Genomic DNA, 19,857 nt, shown 5'->3' with positions numbered 1-19,857 from the left:
CTGGGCCCCTGATGCCAACCAGGGGGTTGTCAGAAAGCCCTGGAAGCCGCCCAAGAAAGGAGCTCCACTGCAAGGAGAAGGCCTGGTCCTGGAACAGAGCCAACATGCAAAGAACAGGAGGGAGCAGAAAGCCTGAGGAACAGAGGGAAGGTGGATCTCTCGCCATCAAACTTAGAGCAGCGAGCATTCCTCAGAGGAGAGGACCAGAAACGGCAAGTGTTGCTAAGAGATTAGATAAGACAAAGACTGGAAGGTGTCCACGCCATGAATGACAAGTGCCTCAGCGAGAGCAGTATCGCTGCTCTGGGAGGGAGGGTGCCGGATGGAGCAGGTGGGAAAGTGAGGCAGAGAGTAGGGCTCAGACCAGGTCTAAGACTCGGGTTGCGCAGAGGGGTGAACGTGGAAGAAAGACAGATGCAGGGAGGAGGGGATTTCTGGATAAAGGAGGCATTAGCCTATCTGAAGGCTAAACAAGGGATCCCAGAGGGAAGCCGTGGTTGAAGGTCCAGCGGAAAGGGGCCTGGCCGGGCCAGGAGTGGGGACACAGCTCCCGTTAGGAAGGAGGGCAGGCACACGAGAGCAGATAGACAGGCGGGTGGGGGCAGGAGCTGCGTCTGAAGGTTCTGCTTTGTCTCGGCAGTGGCGGGGAAGGCAGGGAGAGGGAGGCCAGGGAAACAAGAGCACGGCCTGCTGGTGCCCACCGGGCAGCAGGACTGGAGGCCACGAAAGCCAAGTGGTGCCAACATGCAAGAGTAGGATCCTTTTTTTTTTTTTTTTTTTTTTTGCGGTACGCAGGCCTCTCACTGTTGTGGCCTCTCCCATTGCGGAGCACAGGCTCCGGACGCACAGGCTCAGTGGCCGTGGCTCACAGGCCCAGCCGCTCCGCGGCATGTGGCATCTCCCCCGGACCAGGGCACGAACCCACATCCCCTGCATCGGCAGGCGGACTCTCAACCACTGCGCCACCAGGGAAGCCCAAGAGTAGGATCCTTTTTTTGGTTTTGTCCACGACAGCCCCATAAGGGAGATGCTGTGTTCAAAGATTTGAGGAGAGAGCGTGCGGAGCACGCGGGCTGGGCCGGAGCTGGGGCCCACCCCACTTCACCCACCCTTGGTTTCACTCACTTTGGTTCCTGTGTTGGCCCTAACAGAGTCTGACACTGAGCAGACACCCCATGAAAGAGAGGAAGGAGGGAGAAAGGGTCACATCTTAAACCCTCATGGGCTAACACCTCAGCCCACCAGGAATCAGCAGCAAGCGGGGCCCTGGGCTTCGGGACAGCCTGCCCCCTGGGCCCAGGCCAGGCCCCTACCGGGCGGCTTGTTTCTGATGCTTTTCCTCCTCCCATAGATGGCTTTGCAGTTACTGCCTGTCCATCCCTCTCCTCTCTTCTTTGCCCTGATTTTCCTTCCCTCGATTTTTCTCTGTAATCATTTTCTTCCCAAATTTGTTATTTATCTCCTCTTCCCTTCCTTCTCCTTTGTTTCCACTACATGGAATGGAAGTAACTTCTGAAACAGTTTTGTGCTCACTGTTTGTACCAGCCCAGCCCCATGGCCCACAGCTGCAGGTCATCACCTTCCGGCCAGCCGCTCTCACTCGCCCAGAGCCGTCCGTACCTGATCCCAGTGCCCATCCCATCTGCTTCTCACCTGCATGGAACACCCTTCCCCTTTCCTTTCAACCACTCACACCCCACCCACTCTCTCCAGGAGGCTTTCTGGACTGTGCAGTCCACGTGGATTTCTTCCACTTCTGACATTTCTATAGCCCAGGCTGCTTACATCACACTTAGACGTGAGTCATATGCTGCCTTCAGAGGTTACTTCACTTTTTGTTATGTTTCTGACTTATTTCCCCAACCGATCATGACAATAAAAGGGTCAATTATCACGTCCTGGGATCAGTGGCATTGACAGAAATAAAGCTTCCTATTTAGCCAAGCCTTCTCCCTTGTAAAAAATAATCACCAGGTGGTTACGTGTGATGTCTACGAACTCAGCTGAAATTTCCCCGATTGTGCTCGTCTATCAATACAAACTTCCCTGGGCGCCAGCATGTGTTCCTCACACTTACCACTGACAGACTGAGGCAGGCAGTCCTTGTGGGAGACTGTTGGGCCTGAGTCAGAAGATGTGTACCTGAGTTCTAGCCCTGCCACCTTTGTGCGTCAGTCCTGAAAGCAACATCATTTTCGTTTTCTGAACTTGGAGACAGGGTCTAAATGCCCCATCTCCCTCTCCTGCAGGGTTGTGTGAGGATCAGCCAGGCGAACCTATGTCCCAGTGCCTTGTGAACTGCACAGACACGCCGGGGTTCTGTTCCTGGCGTATTCGGTGATGAATCACCGTCCACAAAAATGCACCCAGTTCTGGGAACAAAAAACCGCTCGTATCCTTGACTATTGTTCTGGACAGGATGCCCAACAGCTCTCTTTTCCCTGCCCCCAGACAGACACATGGTACTGTTGAACTTGAATGGAGGACCCCAGGAAGACTGGACAGCCTCTTCCACCTCCGGGCACTGGTCATTCAGACACCAGCCACTCGGGACCTACCGAGTCCTGCAGAAGCCAGAGGGCTGGTGATTTATGGAACCTGTGATCAGTAGCCAGCCCGAGCACTCCTGTGGCCTGCAGCTAGGATCTGATACAGCAAAGGGGTAACAGATACCTCTTAGGTGAGTGCCATCACCTGAAATAAAATCTCCCCAGAGCCTCCAAGGTTGGCAAAGGGCTGAATCTCCCCAGTGGAGAGAAGGGTGGTTGGACTCTGTGGGCACCACTCCAGTCTCCCAGATCCACCCCCTGCTCAGAATTTCCCACTGCTCACAGCTGCTGTGGCCACCTCTGCCCCCTGCACAAGCTCACAACTCTCTTCACCACGTAACTGCCATGCTCAGCCTGGGCAGGAACAGTAAAGGAGGCCTGCGGAAGGCTCAGGAACAACCAGGAAAGTGGGAGGAGGCAGCGCTTCCCCATCTTGCACTGCAGCCCCCAAGCCTGGCCCCATGGAGCAGACCTCATGGCCCCCACCCAGGAGGGCCCCAGGCTCGTGCCCGCCCCTCCAAACACAACAGGAAATGACCCTGACGGATGGCGGGCCTTCTTCTGCCAACCTGAGGATTCCTGTCCAAGGACCTAGCCTGGGCCTAGTGCGGAAGAGGCCAGAATACAAGGATTTGAGACTCTGAAGAGCTGGTTATGCCTCACTCACCCGCAGTTTGTGAGGGAAATAATAACATGCAAATCATGTTTATGGATTAGGAATCTGACAAAGGTTTGAGGATACCTATTCTTTTTTTTTTAACATCTTTATTGGAGTATAATTGCTTTACAATGCTGTGTTAGTTTCTGCTGTATAACAAAGTGGATCAGCTTATACATATACTTATATCCCCTTATCTCCTCCCTCTTGCGTCTCCCTCCCTCCCACCCTCCCTATCCTACCCCTCTAGGTGGTCACAAAGCACCGAGCTGATCTCCCTGTGCTATGCAGCTGCTTCCCACTAGATATCGATTTTACCTTTGGTAGTGTTCGATCACCATGTATATAAATATATACTGCACTTTTTTCACTTAACCTTCTTTCAGACAGTCAAAAACTATTTATTAGGGCTTACTGTGTATCAGGCACTCTTCTAGGAACTCTGAACTGAACGGTGAGTTGAAATGCACTTCCTGCTACTGAGGGTTTACAGCTGGTGGGAAGATGGTGACATGGGATGAAATAAGAACCAGAGTGTCACAAGTGGGAGGGGGCTAGGAGCACAGCCTGCACAGACCAAGGGGGAGGGCTGGCAAAGCCCAGCAGAGGTGAGCCTCAGACATGGTCTCACCCCAGGCTGGAGGATGGAGGGGCAGTCCAGGGAGAGGTAAGACCTTAAACTACCATCCAGGGCAGCCTGTTAGTGAAACTGCAAGCATTTTAGCACAGCCAGGGCTTGGGAGGGGCGGGGTGGGGGAAGGACAGTTGGGGCAATGTGGGAGTGGCAGACAAGAGGCCCGGTCCCAGAGACCCCTGGGTGTCCTTATGATGAGTTGTGATTTTACCCCGTCAATAATGGGGAAGCACCAGAATAAAGGGGGAGGAGGTAGGGAAAGTAGGTTGGGGGATGGATCACTTTTATCCAGAGCCGGGAGTCCAAATGAGAGCCCGGATGACTCGGCAATGGAAGTGTGGGGACTGGATGGGTGCACAGGAACCAAGGCTGACAAGACGTTCTCATGGTGTTTCCAACGAATGAGATGCAGAAGGGGCGTGGTGAGCAGGTCTGGGAGAAAGAAGTTACTGGTCCCATCTTTAACATTTCTTACCTACATGTCCACATGTACAATTTCATGACTCATGCAGTGTGTTATGAATTGAATGTGTCTCCCCAAAATTCATACGTTGAGGCCCTACCCCTCAATACGATGGTATTAGGAGGTGGGGCCTTTGAGCGGTAACTAGGTTTAAATGATGTCATGAGGGTAGGACCTCCATGACGGGATTAGTGCCCTTATAAGAAAAATAAGAGGGCCTCCCTGGTGGCGCAAGTGGTTGAGAGTCCGCCTGCCGATGCAGGGGATACGGGTTCGTGCCCCGGTCTGGGAGGATCCCATATGCCGCGGAGCGGCTGGGCCCGTGAGCCATGGCCGCTGAGCCTGCGCATCCGGAGCCTGTGCTCCGCGACGGGGGAGGCCACAACAGTGAGAGGCCCGCATACCGCAAAAAAAAAAAAAAAAAGAAAAAGAAAAATAAGAGACACCAGAGCTTCCTCTCTGCCATGCGAGGTCACGGCAAGGAGGTGCCCATCTGCAAGCCAGAAAGAAGGGCTTCACCAAGAACCAAATCTGCCAGCACCTTACCTTTGGACATCCCAGCCTCCAGAACTGTGAGAAATAAACGTCTGTCGTTGAAGCCCCCCCAGTCTCTGGTATTTTGTTACGGCAGCCTGAGCTGACTAAGGTATGAGTTATTTTAATAGCTACCCAATATTCTATCCATAATAAAACATAATGACTTAATATCTCCCTTGTTGTTGGACATTCTTTAGCTTTTCATTATAAAACAATCCTCAAATATCTTTATACATATAGTACTTTCATCATTTTTATATATCTCTTCAAATAATTCCTGTAAGTAGGGTCACTGGGTCAAAAACAATCATTTTTATGACTTGTGTATATTGCCAAGTCTCTAGAAAGGGGCAGAGTCAGTGACTACACTACCCACAGGATATGAGTGCCTCTGTTTTCTCAAAGCATTAACAACTAATGAGATGTATCTTTGTCTTACTAATATAATATTGTCATACTGAACATTGAATACTGAATACGTGCGTTCATGAAATGTAATCGATCTAACTTTAAAGTACAGTCATGATTTTGTCCCTCAAAATAGGGAGAGGCAATGGGATACATACACATAATTTATTCAAGGTTTTAACAACCTTCTCTGAGTACCACCGGGTTATCTTCCCAGAATTCAAATGTCACTCTCTGCTGTGACACCAGCTGCACCTGCAAGAAGGAGGTTGGACTGGAGCTGGGCTTCCCATCCTGGCCCAGGTCTTCAACAGCCCTATACGGACTTAGAGACCATCTTCCCAACCAACGCCAATGCTTAAAATGGGGGAAACTGCTCCCGTCTAAGATGAATTCTTTACCCTTCTACTCAGCAACTAAACATCTAGGAATTCATCTTAAGGAAGCCATCAAAGCATAAAGATTATTTTTTCTGCAAGTATATATATAAAACAGCATTATCTGCATTTTTTTTACTGGCAACTGACTAAACATCCAATGGTTCATTCATTCATACATTCATTTAATGAAGATTTATTAAGGACCAACCACAGATAGGAAGGGTGGGAGGGAGGGAGACGCAAGAGGGAAGAGATATGGGGACATATGTATATGTATAGCTGATTCACTTAGTTATAAAGCAGAAACTAACACACCATTGTAAAGCAATTATACTCCAATAAAGATGTTTAAAAAAAAAAAAAAGGACCAAGCACAGGAGAAATAAACATTGAAGAAGCCAGAGCCCTTTCCCTCACAGAGCACGGGAGCAATGCTTACATCTGGGCCATAGTACATGCACAGGCTGGATTACCATGCTGTCATTAAAGATGATACACTCCAAGAATATTTAATGACTCAGGAAAGTATTCAGATATTTATATTTTTATCAAACATTTAAAACATTATAAATGTTTTAAAACATTATATATTTTAATTCTGGTAAGATGCAGAAGTGTTAAGAGTGGTTCCCTCTGGGTAATAAGGAAATGATTTCTATTTCTTCGGTGTGCTTTTCTATAGTCTCAAAATTTATACACATGCTCATTCTGTGATAGGAACAGATGCTTTGTTTGTTTTATAAGGGTAGACTCCTTGCTTCCTGGTCTTTCTCTCATTGAACCTAGCTTTGTTAGCTGTGATCTCTCCCCAGCAATGTCTCCCTGATTCCACACGAACAGTTTAAGTTCACAGTAAAATGGAACTGCAAGTGTGAAGATGCCTTAGGGTACCAGACCATATACATATCAAGATACATACACTGATCTGAGTAATAAAAACAATCCAGATGACTCAGCTTTAACGTGAAAGGAAAGCAGCTTTTTACTTCTGCCACCACAGGGAAAAGTATACAAACTTCCTGCAACTCCCTCCAGGCACTATCTGCAGGTCCCAGGTCCCAGGTCCCAGGTCACTCTACTTACCAAACCCTGAGGTCATGGTTCTTCTGCCTTATCCATCCTATTTCCATCCTCTTGGGCTCAGTCAGCCAGTTGATGGTCCAGACCCACTTCCATCCCCATCTGTGGGGATATGAGGATTCACCTTTCCAGGTGAAGATCGGGGACAAATAAAGAATAAAGTCTAGCAAATACAGTTCAAAAATGGATAAACGCCATACTTGAAAGGAGGGGACCAACTGCTCTCTATCACACATGAAGAAGCAGCTAGAATGTGTTTGACCAGAGGCTTTACAGAAGGGACTTCTGCATGGAGACAGCTGGGGTAAGGAGACCGCTCTTTTTTCCCTCCAACTCTAAAGTGTATGATAATTCACTCATTCAACACCTATTTACTGTATACGCATGATGTACCAAGCACTGTTCCAGGCTCTAGGGCTACACCAGTAAACCAAGCACCCAACCCTCATGGACCAGCAGGCCAGCCACTCAAGGGCTTCGGAGTAACCCTGAATGGCAGGGGGCCTGAGGGAGGTTTTAGAGCAGAGGCGTGACATGCTCTCTCTTTCCTCTTTAGCCAATCACACAGGCCTGATTCCTGGGCTGTTCCCTCACATTAAAACCCACTGAATGGGGGCTTCCCTGGTGGCGCAGTGGTTGAGAGTCCGCCTGCCGATGCAGGGGACACAGGTTCATGCCCCTGTCCGGGAAGATCCCATATGCCGCGGGGCAGCTGGGCCCGTGAGCCATGGCTACTGAGCCTGCGCATCCAGAGCCTGTGCTCCGCAACGGGAGAGGCCACAACAGTGAGAGGCCCGCGTACCACACACACACACAAAAAAACACTGAATGGACCCAACTCTAACCTTTTACTTTTTTCCTATTAATGGCCATGTTCCAAGGCAAGGAGGGAACCCTCTCCCCGCCCCATCAAGACTTGCTGTAAACTACAGTGAGACAGTGAGAGGGGTGTTAGCCCAAGAACACACTTCTAGATAGGGGAGCAGGGAGGCCAGAAACACCGCCTCGAGGCTGTGGATGCAACGGAAGTCGGGGAGGCAGTGGAGACTGTGCTCCGAGTGACTCAATACCCAGTCTTCAGTCGGCTGCTTCCCCGGGGGTCCAGCACCTGCACCCCCCAGCTGCCTGCTCCTCCATGATGAAATCAGAGGACCAGATGGAAGTGCCCTCACAATGGTCATAAGGGTTAAAAGCTAGGTTCCCAGGCTGTAGCACAATTAATAGTAAACTTTGTTTTCATTTAACAAAACTACAGATATGGGGGCGGGGGGAAGCACTGCTTAAACCAGCTGTCTCCACCCCAGTACCACCGCTCACTCATGCTTTTCATGAATTGTGAGGGATGTTACCATCAACTCTGGATTAATCAATTATAACCAGGGGAGGGTTGGAGAAGGTGACCTCAAATCACAGATAAAACAAAACTCCCCCTAAAGTGGTATAAAGTGTCATTGGTATAAACTTCTTTAGTCAAAATTGTGGCCAATTTTAGGCAACCGGGTGAACGGTTGCAGTGCTGTGTGTGACCCTAGTTGAGCCAGAAGGACCTCCTTCTCATGTCCTCTCTGAGGACCCACTGCTCCGTCTCCAGCCTGCTCTAAACACATCAGCATCTGGCCACTCAGGAGTGTCTGCCCATCAGCATTTGCTATGAACCCCAAGCCACTCTTGGGATCTGATAAACCAGTCAGAAGATGCATCAGTTAGTTACCTTCTATTCTGAGAACTTCACAATAATCTTGGGCTTGTCCTGTGCACTCTGGTTAAGACCCTGGCATTTCATTCCCTGCTGTAATACCAGTGTATGAAGAGTCCAAGTAGCCTAATCAATAACAAAAAAAAGTCTTCTTCTGGGTTTTCCTCTTTCCAAGAATGCTAAAAATATTTGATGAGGTGACCCACAAACTAATTTTTCTGTGTCATTCCTGCCAAACCTAGGAGTATTAGTCTGTATTGAATTGCAAGTTCTTTAACATTTTCCCTTTTCTCAACATCTTCAACAATTTTGAGATTTCTTTTTTCTAATATTAAGTTCTAAACATTTTCCCTTGGAGTCCAACTTTTTAATTTCTAGGCTCCAAATCTGTGGGGAAGAGAAGGTATGTTTCCAAGTTGTATATAGATACAGTACAGATTCTGTTTGTCACTACGTGGGTCTAAAAATAGACAAACTTCTGGGTGTATAGATAATTTTGCTGATGTGTGGTAACTTAATTTTTTGAATGAGCTAAAATCTCCCCCCCCACAAAAGTTAATACACAAATGGGTTAATCCGTCCATAGAAATCAAAAGTTGCCCGTGATGCTGAACGCCAAGGTATACAATCAAGTTACATTTTCATATGCATTACAACATCACTGAATTCACTGCATTCTGAGATACTCTCTTGAGGCATACTGAAGATGGAGGCCAAGCTGGAATGGGGCACGACCCCGGGGTGGCCAAGCAAGCATGTCACAGCCTCCAAGAGCCACTGGGAAACTGAGCACTTTTATATTGATATCGTTAATTATAGCCTTAGCAACTTCTCAGTTTAGTGATAAAAATTTAGATGCATGTGCTCCATGTATAATATCTCTACCCTAACACTTTTTACTAAACTAACAGTTTATGTAACTGATGACTGCTGAGTTCATCATTGGAATTGACTAAGCCGAGAAAGATACTCTGAACATTAAAAGACTGATGTCCTACGTTTGTTTTTCAAAGACCCTAAGGAGAACACGACTATCAGGGTGGGAAGGAAGATATCAGTGGAAGCACTACAAAAATTTTACTGATTGGGGCTTCCCTGGTGGCGCAGTGGTTGAGAGCCCGCCTGCCGATGCAGGGGACATGGGTTCGTGTCCCGGTCCAGGAGGATCCCACGTGCCGCGGAGCGGCTGGGCCCGTGAGCCATGGCCGCTGAGCCTGCGCGTCCAGAGCCTGTGCTCCGCAACGGAAGAGGCCACAATAGTGAGAGGCCTGTGTACCGCAAAAAAAAAAAAAAAATTTACTGATTGGCCATCTCAGCCACAGCAAACACACTAAGGACACACGGTGACACTTAATGAAAAGATGCTGATCCCAAAGGGCACATCAGAACTCATAACCTCATTTTTTTAGCTCTTTTATTAAAAAAAAAAAAGTTCAACAGATGCAGAAGTACAGAAAATAGTAGAATGACTCCCACACAGACCCATAATCCAGCTTTAACTCAAATTCTCTCTTGTTCCCTCTATATACTCACCCACCTATTTACTTGCGCCTCATCCAAGATTATTTTGAAGCAAATTCTAGACATTACATAACTTCATCTGCAAATATTTCAGTATGTATCTCTGAAAGATACAGACTTTTACTTAAACATAACACAGTAGTATTATCACACTTTAATAATTATAATGTTAAATATCTTTATTAATTTGGTTTTAATTTTTTATTTTTTTACTAATTTAACTTCAACAATTTTTAGTATCAAAAAGTCACTATTCAGGTTTCCCCAATGGTCTCAAATATTTATTTACAATTTTTTTTTGGCCGCACAGCTTATGGGGATCACCGACCAGGGATTGAACCCACCCCCTCGGCAGTGAAAGCGTGGAGTCCTAACCATCTGACCACCAGGGAATTCCCTACAATGTGTTTGTTTGAATCAGTGTCCAGTTAGAGCCACACATTGCAATTGCTTGATACATCTTTTAAATCTCTTTTAATCTAAGGTTTCCTTCCATCTCCATCTTTTTTTTCCTTTACAGTGTATTTGTTGGTAAAACTATAATTTCTCACAATCTGTATTTTGCTGATTACATCCCTGTGGTGAGGCTTAACGTTCACTATAACTTAATTTCCCCCATTCTTTCTTACTTAGTTCAGAACAAGGCACAGAAACACATCCCAATAAAATAGCTAAAACAACAAAACAAAACAAAAAGCAGTCTGATTGCCTCTGGAAAGGACCAGATGCTGACAAACCCAAGAATGAAAATGCCCCACAGACGCGGAACTAGCTACATGAATTAGAAAGCCAGGTTTATATCGGGGACATTCCTGAGCTGGCCACAGGCAACAGGGGCATCACCTGCAGGTGACACAGTGTGGAGGTTGCAGGAGTGGTGACTGTTTTCTGTCTGAGGACAGAAAGGTTTCCAAGGTTCAAAAGTTTCATCTTCAGAGAGAAATAAACCATGGAGGGGAAAGGAGGCTGGGGGAGGGGTGCTCCTGAGTTGGCCTTAGCATGTTAATCAGTTTTAAATCTGCCACCACTAAAAACTAACATTTCAGAGTCCAGAGGAGGGCAAAGGCAGTCCTGTTGTTTTCCAGAGGGAAGCAGGTTGGACTCTGAGAACAAGAGGCACAGACTCCCAGAGCTTCTACACTGGAAGGACAACCAGAGCACAACCATTTAAGTCACAAACTGTGACAGGCAGCCGCGTGCAAAGGCAGTGCAGTCAGCCTCCTCCCCCCACCCCTCCCCCTGCACAGAAAGCATGTGCTCTGCTGGTTTTCTAATAACGGGTCACAGCTGGCTACAAACTCTGGAGCAAAAAAAGACTTGACCTTAAATCCCAGCTCCTCCACTTAAAAGCAGTGTGACCTTAGATAACCTGCCTAACCTCCCTGTGCCTCAGTTTCCCCACCTGTTAACTGGGGATACCATTGTCTGTCTGCTAGAACTCTTGTGAGGGTCAGTGAAGTTATACGCTGAGGCCCACAGTACAGTGCCCAGCACAAGCTCATTATATGTTAGCCCTTTGCCCCCAAAGATTTCTACCAGGCCACCCCAACCCAAACCCTTGCAGGGAGCCAGGACAGCACCTGCTGGATGTCTAGCTGCGTTACTGATGCGGTCTGTGGCCATGCATGAAGCAAAGCCAACTGACCCATAAAGGGTTCAATCCCATGATCCTGATCTCAATAGCAGGGCTCCAACCAACTGAGCTAATTACGGTACAGTCGGATTCAACTCAGCTTGCACAGAGACACTCTTAGCTGTTCATACAACATTCTTAAACAGTTTTGTCCTAAGATGCTATGTGACACAACACACTTGCCAACTTTACTAATGATCTCATCTTTAAAAAATCTTAACGTAATGTAGCAAACAGATGTGTCCCTTAAGAGGATTAAGGTGGAAATTCATTAGAGCAATAATACCAGTGGATTTGTGTTCTAAAACTAACACCCATCAATCAACTTAGTGCACACTCCATCTTAGCACTGCTCAGCTTCCAGGAGAACCCTGGAGAACTGGACAGCCCAGGTCTTTACCCTCAAGGAAGTTATCTGTGAACAGGGGAGACAGAGAGAACCCTCCTAGCCCTGTACTGAGTCTGACCTAAATGACCTCTAATCCATGCTGCTCAGACTGCAGTGTGTACAGGAATCACCAAAGCATCTCGGGGAAATGCACATTCTGCTTCAGCAGGTCTGGGGAGGACTGAGAGTGCATTTCTAAGAGCCCAGGTGATGCCCAGCCCACACTCAGAGGACCAAGGTTCTAATCCTCACAGCAACTGGCTATTTGACAGGTGGGATAGCTGAGGCAGCAAGGGAACCACAAAGACAAAGGTAGTGAGAAAGGAATGAACAGGGCACAGTCAAGACTAATCCAATGAGAGCATGGAACTCTGAGACGTGAGCAGGCTGCCTGGAAGGAAAAAACTCAAGACACAAAAGTAGTAGAGTCATTAAGGGCTCAGACCTGGTGCCAAATGCCAACTCTGGAATGTCCCACTCACATGGCCCACCGACTTTTTTATGCTTTGGGCTCTTCTGCTGTGAGATGCAACAGTACCAGTGCCCGACCCACAGGGTGGCCGCGGGCTTGGCAAGATGATGCGTGTCTGGGACTGGTGCTTGGCTCAGGCCCATGGCCAGGACCTGGGAGCTGTTATTACTCTACTCTCTGGTCCGCAGCAGCCACGGAAACATTCCCTGAATTAAATTACTAGGTCATAATTGCTGTTTTGACACGCAAGCTAGTTACCACTTTTTTGGTACCACTTAATTCTACAATTCCAGTTTTGCCTATGAAAAAGAAGCAAGAATCCTCACTTTTAGTGTCAAACAATCCAAAGACATCTAAGCTTTGAAAGGTCTAGGATTCTACTAATTCTACTGCACAGTTTTTTCTAAATTATAAGTCCTGTAATTACAATTATTTTTCTTCTTAAGACACTGAACCAGAAATAAACACCTGTTTACGCAGCATTTGAAAACAAAAGGCCTCACATAGTCCAGATAAAACATATAACCACCAAAATAAACATCTCCCTCAGTGAGAATACAGTACCTGTTCTGACCTTTTTGTTATCAGACTAATCATTTATTTAATTATCCTCTTAGAACTACTATAAAAAGCTGGGGTGGTTTTTTATTTTTCAGTCTAGCAGCTTGGGGAAAAAAAGATAAAGTATTATAAGCACATGTTGTTTTCGTCCAAGACAATGGTTTAAATGAACAACTAACTTCAAATGGAGTCAGCAAACATGAGATAAATGTATACATATTTCATTAGGTTAGGAAAAGATGCATAGACTCAAGTTTGGGCTGGAAAGGACCTAAGAGGTTAACCAGTTCAAAGGTTCCCAGCACAGGAAAATCTCTAGGGGAGCTTTACAAATTAGGACCCTCTGCAGGGGCCTTTGAGGGGCTTGTTACACAGGTGTGTTCACTTAGTGAAAATTCATCCAGCAGCTCACTTAGGCCCTGCACGCTTTGCTGTGTGTGCCATCTACTTCAAGCAAAAGTCTACACCCCCAGGCAGGATGGCTGAGGATGCTGAGAGTGTCTGCATGTTTCACAATCACGCTTCTCCCCTCTCACCACCCAGAATACCCCCTGCCCCAGGAGCTCCTCCTCTTGCCAGGCTGGGCTCCATGGGACATGGAAACCTTATCCATGGCAGGGGCTTGCCCATTCCCTCACTGTTAGCTAATTCACAGCAGGGTTTTTAACTATTTGTTCCCACCTCTGACTGTGAACTTTACCAGGCTGGAATTCTGTCTCAAGGCTCTTACTCATGCTTGTAACATTCACCTGCCCCAGGCCAAAAACTACCTGGCCTAGGAAGCTGATTCTGGAAACTCCCCAAGTTAATGGAATGGAAGCCTGAGGAGATGCGGCTTCTGCCCATAGCCAAACAGCTGGTCCAGGGAGCAGAACAGCAGTGGAGTCTCAAGCCGCACAGACAAGGTTTGAATCTCAGCTCCCCACTCCTAACAGAGAAACTAGGTTATTTAATTGCTCTCTGCCTCAGTTTCCTCATCTTTAAAATAGGTATAGTAAAAGTCTGCACTTCACAGACGTGTAATATTAAATGAGATCCTGCACTGACATCCCTAATAGAGTACAAACCTACACACCAAGTGCTCGAAACTATCACAAATGCATCATCCAATCCAGCAGATTCCCTGCTGGAAATTAACTAGCATTTTACAATATAAATGTGCACCTAGGCACATAAATGCCCTGAATTCTGCTTTACAGAAGCCTGGCTAATAGAACTAGCCACTCAGTTGGCTCTAGATGTGAAAAACAATGCCAAACATCTGACTATACTGCAGGGGTCTGCAGGCAAAAGACTCAGACTGAGGCTGGCTGGGCACCCCCAGGACAAGGAGTCAAGGGTCTCTGTGGGACGTATTTGGGTTCCATTTATTCTACAAGGCCCATCTCAGAAAGTCCTGTGAGCCAGGGCAACTGCTGTGCTGTGGCTTCTAGGGGGTTGGGGGCAGTGGGGGGGGGTGGTGTAATGCTGGAGCATCAGGATCTCCTACGAGACCAGGAACACTGGATCAAGGCTATGGGGCTATTCCATGGAAACATAAAATGTACTTCAGCTTCCAGCTTGAAAGGTCAGCCGGTGTACATAGGGCTTGAAATCCAAGGAAAGCACTTCAAGGTCACAGGGCCACAATTATGAGTCTTTTGTGGTTTCAACAAAAGATCACTGTAATCAGAGACCATAATGAATGAAATAACCATGATGCTGAAGAAGCCCTTCGAAAACTCTTAACTGAACCCACTGGTTGAGAAGAACCAAATAACTGACAAAAGTGATTCTGATAAGCTGAATCCACAATAAAAACATCATTCTCCCAATCCAACCTTTTATGGCCAGAGAGGTTCCCAGGAGCAGTGACTGTATCCATCCTGCACCAGCACAGAGAACAGGAGATAGAACTGCCCCATTCCTCATTCCTGAAGACAGGTTACTCATTAAGAAGTGGCGTTTGGTGGGGGTGGGGGGGAAGCAGTGATATAATAGACACCACTGCCAATGTTCACCAGTACCCACACCAACCTCCCTCTCTGTTTCCAAAGCAGGCGAACATCATACAGAAGTCTAAAAAAAATTTTTAATCGATTTTGTTCTCTTTGGCATCAAGGGTTATCTCTTCCAAATATTTATCAGTGTTGATCCTCAAAGAATAAAGCATCTACAAGCTTTGATATGAACCCTAAGCCAAAAAAAAAAATGTACCGGGGAAGTAATTCTTCAAGGTGCAGTCACTAAGTGGGAGGAAGGGCTCTCCTGGGTAACTAAATGCTTGGCTTTCAACGCCCAGCTCTTCGCAGCACACACTTTGCAAGATGCCTGCCCTGAAAAGGGTTAAAAAAAAAAAAAAAAAAAAAAAAAAAAAAACTATCGGGTGGACTGAGAAGCCATTCTTCCAGGGGACACTCATTTGGGGCTCTGTGCGCGCGCCGCCCCTCCGCGCCCCCGCCCCTCCTCCCACAGCCACTGCTCCTCCAAGGTCCCCCAGGCCACCTGCTTCTTCTAAGGAAAAGGGGCTGCTCCGAGCACTATCGTAGCGCGCGGGCGGCGCCCTCCGCGGTGCCCCGCAAGGGAGGAAGGAGAGGTGTCCCCGGGAAGCGTGCTTTGTCGCGAGGGTCGCGCGGCCACCCGCAGCGGCCCCAGAGGCCTGAGAGGTTTTGTCCCGCGCGTCGCTCGGGTCTCCCCTGCGAAGGACCAGAGCCCCCCGGAGCCCGGGTTCTTTCCGCGCGCCGCTCGGCGCCCGCCTGGGTGCGGGGACCGACTGCCGGCGTCCGAGCCCCACCCCGCCCACCCGGCCGAGCGAACAGCGCGGCGCGGGGAACCTTCTCCATCCCGCCTCCGGCCGGCGCCGCACCTGTTCTGCCCCGTCCGCCGCCTCCCCGCCCCCGCTCCGGTCCGGAACGCGGGGCTGTCCTCCTCGCTGGCCTAGGAGATCCCAAGCCAGCCGGCGGGCGCCCGGACCCCTCTGCCTAACGGAGAGGGGGGAGGTCTGCCCTTGGGCGCTTGTCTCTCGGCTGCGCCCAGCCCAGCTTGCCCGCGGCGCCCCTACCCCGGCGCGCCCCGCAGCAGGGGCTGCGTCCCGGAGGCCCAGCCCGCCCGCGCCGGGCCGTACCTTGTGTGGCGCCCGCAGCAGCCGGTGGACCCCGGCCAGCTGGGTGCCGAGCGCGAGGTCCTCGCGGAACGTGAACAGCGGCGGCCGGGTGGGCTCGGGGAAGTTGGTGCTGTTGAAAGGGTCCGTATCGTCCAAGAACTGCACCCGGCAAGCCAGCGTGGCCATGATGCATCCCTGCCCCGGGGGGGCGCGGGCCCCGGGATCTGCGGGGCCGCGGACCGGGACGCCGGGGTCACCGCGAGCAGTGGAGGCCGCGGCCGCAGCTCGCTGGCTCGCGGGCTCACAGGCTCCGGCCGCGGGGGGCGGGGCGGGGGCGGGGCCGGCGGGCCCCCTCCTTCCTCTCGCTCTCTGGCTCCTCCTCTCCGGCGTCCCCCTTGTGCCCGCCCGGCTGCCGCCGCGACCCACGCCACCCGCCGCGTGGAACAGGAAAGGGAGGATGGCTCGTGCAGTATCCGCTACCCTGCGCCAAGTCCTCTGGCGGCGGCGGCGGCGGCGGCGGCGGCGGGGGCGGGGCGGAGAACCCCCCGACCCCTGGAGGGCAGACCCCAGCAGCGTGGACACCGCCTGGGCCGCCGGCTGCACGTGCGCCCCGAGACCGAGAGAGCCCCGGCCGAGCTGCACCCCTCGGGGCTCGGGGGACCGGGGTATGGGGGCGGGGCGGGGGCATAGCCGTCCCCTGGCTTCTTATCCATCTGGGAGAGGGCTTAACTCTTTCCAGATGAAGGCGGCGGCGGCCGGGCTCCCGCTGCCTGGACTCGGAAAACCCCAGCTGGGCTCCAGGAGGCGAGGAAGCCGGCCCCCGGCAAGCAAGCGGGGTGGTGGCAGGCACCTGGAGCCCTGGCGAGGGCGCCGGGGGAGGTTTCCCTTGGGGAGAAGGAAGCTACAAAGGAGGAGGGTGAACCGGCGAACCCTGGTAGCTGTTCTTAAGAGACTAGCCCGGGGGCGCCAGGCGGGAGGCCTGGGGAACTGCGAGGCTCCGCTCCGACACCCCAGCGCCAGGCCTGACGCCCTGGTTGACCCTCGGCATGACTGCGGCCTCTTAGCCAGTTAGGTCTCCGAAAGCCCTAAACGGAGCTAGTGGGGCCGCGGGGGGCGCTTCCGGCGAGGTCACCGAATTGCACGGAGCCGGCAGAGAGCTAGGGACCCGCTGGCAACCGAGGGACTTGCAGGGAAGGTTTGCAGCCTGCCCGCCTTGGCCTGCCTGAGCCTCGAGACTCCTGGCTGCTCAAGGGTGACCCCCTTCGTTTCCAATAAGAACTCCCGGTTTTCTCCATTACCAGGCTGTGGCCAAGGTCGCGGTTCTCCCTGTATCTTAAGTAGGTCTTGTGGAATATGCCCAATCGCTCTCACATCCGCGTCTTCACAAGGCGGCTCTAGAACATGTCTCTCTCCTTTTCTTCTGGCTTCAAGGCAAGAAACACTCGTCCCATACTTAGCCTCTTCACCCGCACCTTTAACCTTCTCTCTCTATGGAACCTCCCCGTCACTCGTGAGCCTTATGCCTGTTCTTAAAATAACAATGATCCGTGACACCTGCTCATTCCAGCAGAACTTCTAGTTCTCCTTGCATTTGCTAATCAACTCTCTGCATGAGTCCTTTAGGCGGGCCAGTACACCAACTTCACCATCAGCTCTTGGCCAGAACACTAAACCTGAAAATCCCATTCCTTTGACCCCCACTTCCTACCCTCCCATTTTCATCACCACGTTCGTCCCTCCTCAGTGAGGGAGCCCTCCAGTCTTTATGGCCGCCCCATTTCTCATCTCTGTCCCGACATGAATGCCACCCCATGAGCTCAGAGGCCTCCTTACTGTACCACTTTCCCGGCCTCACCTATCAGTCCCTAGGTTGCTCCCTCCCCATCCGCCAAGTGCCTGCTGGCAGCAGTCACTCTCAATGACCTATACACCCCAGGTTCCTCAGCACTGCTCAGTGTGGCCTCCCACTCCTCTCAGGCTGCCACAAACTTCTGCCACTTTCCTCTACCTACAGATTATTCAGTAAAGAAAATCATGTCTCCAATGTGAAGTCCTCCCCTTCCAGCACTCCCTCCTCTCCATCCATCTCCAGCCTACACCTCCTCCATCTCAGAAGATGACCAAAGCCCCGATTTTCCTCTTGCTCAAGGCTCTACCTCCATCTGGACACTGAGTCTCTCTCTTCCCAGTTGCTCTGTCACTGATCTAGCCTCCTTCTTCCTTCCTCCCTGGGCTTCTTCCCCTGAGAATCAGGACTGGCTTCCTGGCATGAAACCTGGGCAGTCACATAGATCCCCACACTTAGAAGAGCTCCACGCTGGTTTCACACTGCGCTGTTGCTGTGTTAAAATTCTTAATGATTTAACAAGAGGACCCGAATTTTCATTGTGCACTGGGATCCACAAGTCATGTAGCTGGTCCTGATGAGAATAAATACTCAAGTGTTTTCCATCTTAAAAGCTACATCTTTATGAAGCTTGCCTCTCAGTAGCTTATCTCTTCTTCACTGCCTGACCAGCTTCTGAAAGAAAGAGCTATATTCATTTCTCAGCATCCTCACCACCTCTTTGCTGGTGAGGATCACCATCTGGCGGGCAACCCTCCCTGCTGTTCTGAAATCATCAATGTCATCCTAATTGCCTTGTCTGGGGAACACCTCAGCCCTGCTACCCGCCTTCTTGGCAGCATCTGTCACTATGGACCACTCCTTTCCCAAACTCTCTTCCTCTCAGCTTCATTAGTTCTACCCACTCTGGGTTACATTCTCCCTCTTTGGCAGCTTCTTCTCAGTCCCTCTGGGCTCTGTTCTCCTCTTAAGAATAGAGCATCACAGCTACAGTTACTGTTAATACATCTCTCTGCTCCCACTAAACTGAAAGCTCCTCTAGGGCAGGGACCATGTGGTATTCAACCCCAACCCCCGCCCCCCACCCAGTGCCTGGCAGAGAGCCTAGCACAGAAAAGGCACACAATAAATGTCTGATGAATGAGTGAACATCAGAGTCAACTTGCGTCCTGGATCTTGCTGTTGGTCACTATGACCTGTCACTGAATCAGCTTTTAAAATATTTCTCAACTCTCCCCCTGTCTAGCCCTCACTTCCTATGCTAGGCTTCTAATGAGTCTCTCTTCCCCAGTCTTGCGACCTGCATTTGATCTTCTACTGGTTTCCCCAGAACCAGTGATCATTCTTAAATGTGCATTAGATGTGTCATATCTTAGGGTAAAATCCTTACATGCCAAACCCCTCCACATGACCCACAAGACCATCTAAGATCTGCCCCACTCTTAGACTCCAGGCTCACCTCTGGTCAGTCCCCACTTCACATCCTGGCCACGTTTAACTTATTATCCTTTCCCATAAATGCTGAGATTTTTCATGGTGAGCTTCTCAACCTGAAATGCTTTTATTGGTACCTATCTAGTTGGCCAGCTGAATCCACTTATCCTCCAATGCACATTTCTAAGATCAGCTCTTCTAGAGAGCCATCTCCAACTTCACCCCAAACAAGAACGGTCTCTCTTTCCTCTGTGGTCTCAGATTACTTTCTACATGTCGCTATTGTAGCTCTTTTCATGTTGCACTGAAAATACTTGCTTACCCATATGCCTACTCTACCAAACCATAAGACTTTTAGGATTGGAATTTGTCTTACTCAATTTTAATTTTAAAACTTCAAATAGTGACTGGCACCTAAAATGAAACCTTTTAAAAATTTAATCATATAGGTCATCCTCAATTCTTTTGAGGACTTCTGCCCTGACAACTCCCTTGAAACTGCTCCTAGCAATAAA

General features: G+C 49.7%; 1 protein-coding gene across 8 annotated transcripts in view; it reads right to left on the bottom strand.

Moving 5' to 3' along the window:
* Positions 1-16,367, bottom strand: part of FHOD3 (formin homology 2 domain containing 3) — a 503,602-nt gene extending 487,235 nt beyond the window's left edge. For 6 of the 8 annotated variants that reach the window (XM_060118622.1, XM_060118616.1, XM_060118617.1 and 3 more), the window contains exon 1: positions 16,084-16,345. In XM_060118622.1, the coding sequence (XP_059974605.1) occupies positions 16,084-16,248 (165 nt within the window). In that variant the 5' untranslated portion in view covers positions 16,249-16,345. Of the gene's footprint in view, positions 1-16,083 lie in introns of all 8 variants that reach the window. The other 2 variants (XM_060118615.1, XM_060118618.1) reach the window with 1 other exon arrangement.
* Between the last annotated feature and the right edge of the window lie 3,490 nt (positions 16,368-19,857).

Source organism: Mesoplodon densirostris, chromosome 15 (assembly GCF_025265405.1).
Source record: "Mesoplodon densirostris isolate mMesDen1 chromosome 15, mMesDen1 primary haplotype, whole genome shotgun sequence".
Taxonomy (NCBI): domain Eukaryota; kingdom Metazoa; phylum Chordata; class Mammalia; order Artiodactyla; family Ziphiidae; genus Mesoplodon; species Mesoplodon densirostris.
Note: the sequence above shows the minus strand (reverse complement) of the source record. Positions and strands in the feature narration are given on the sequence as shown.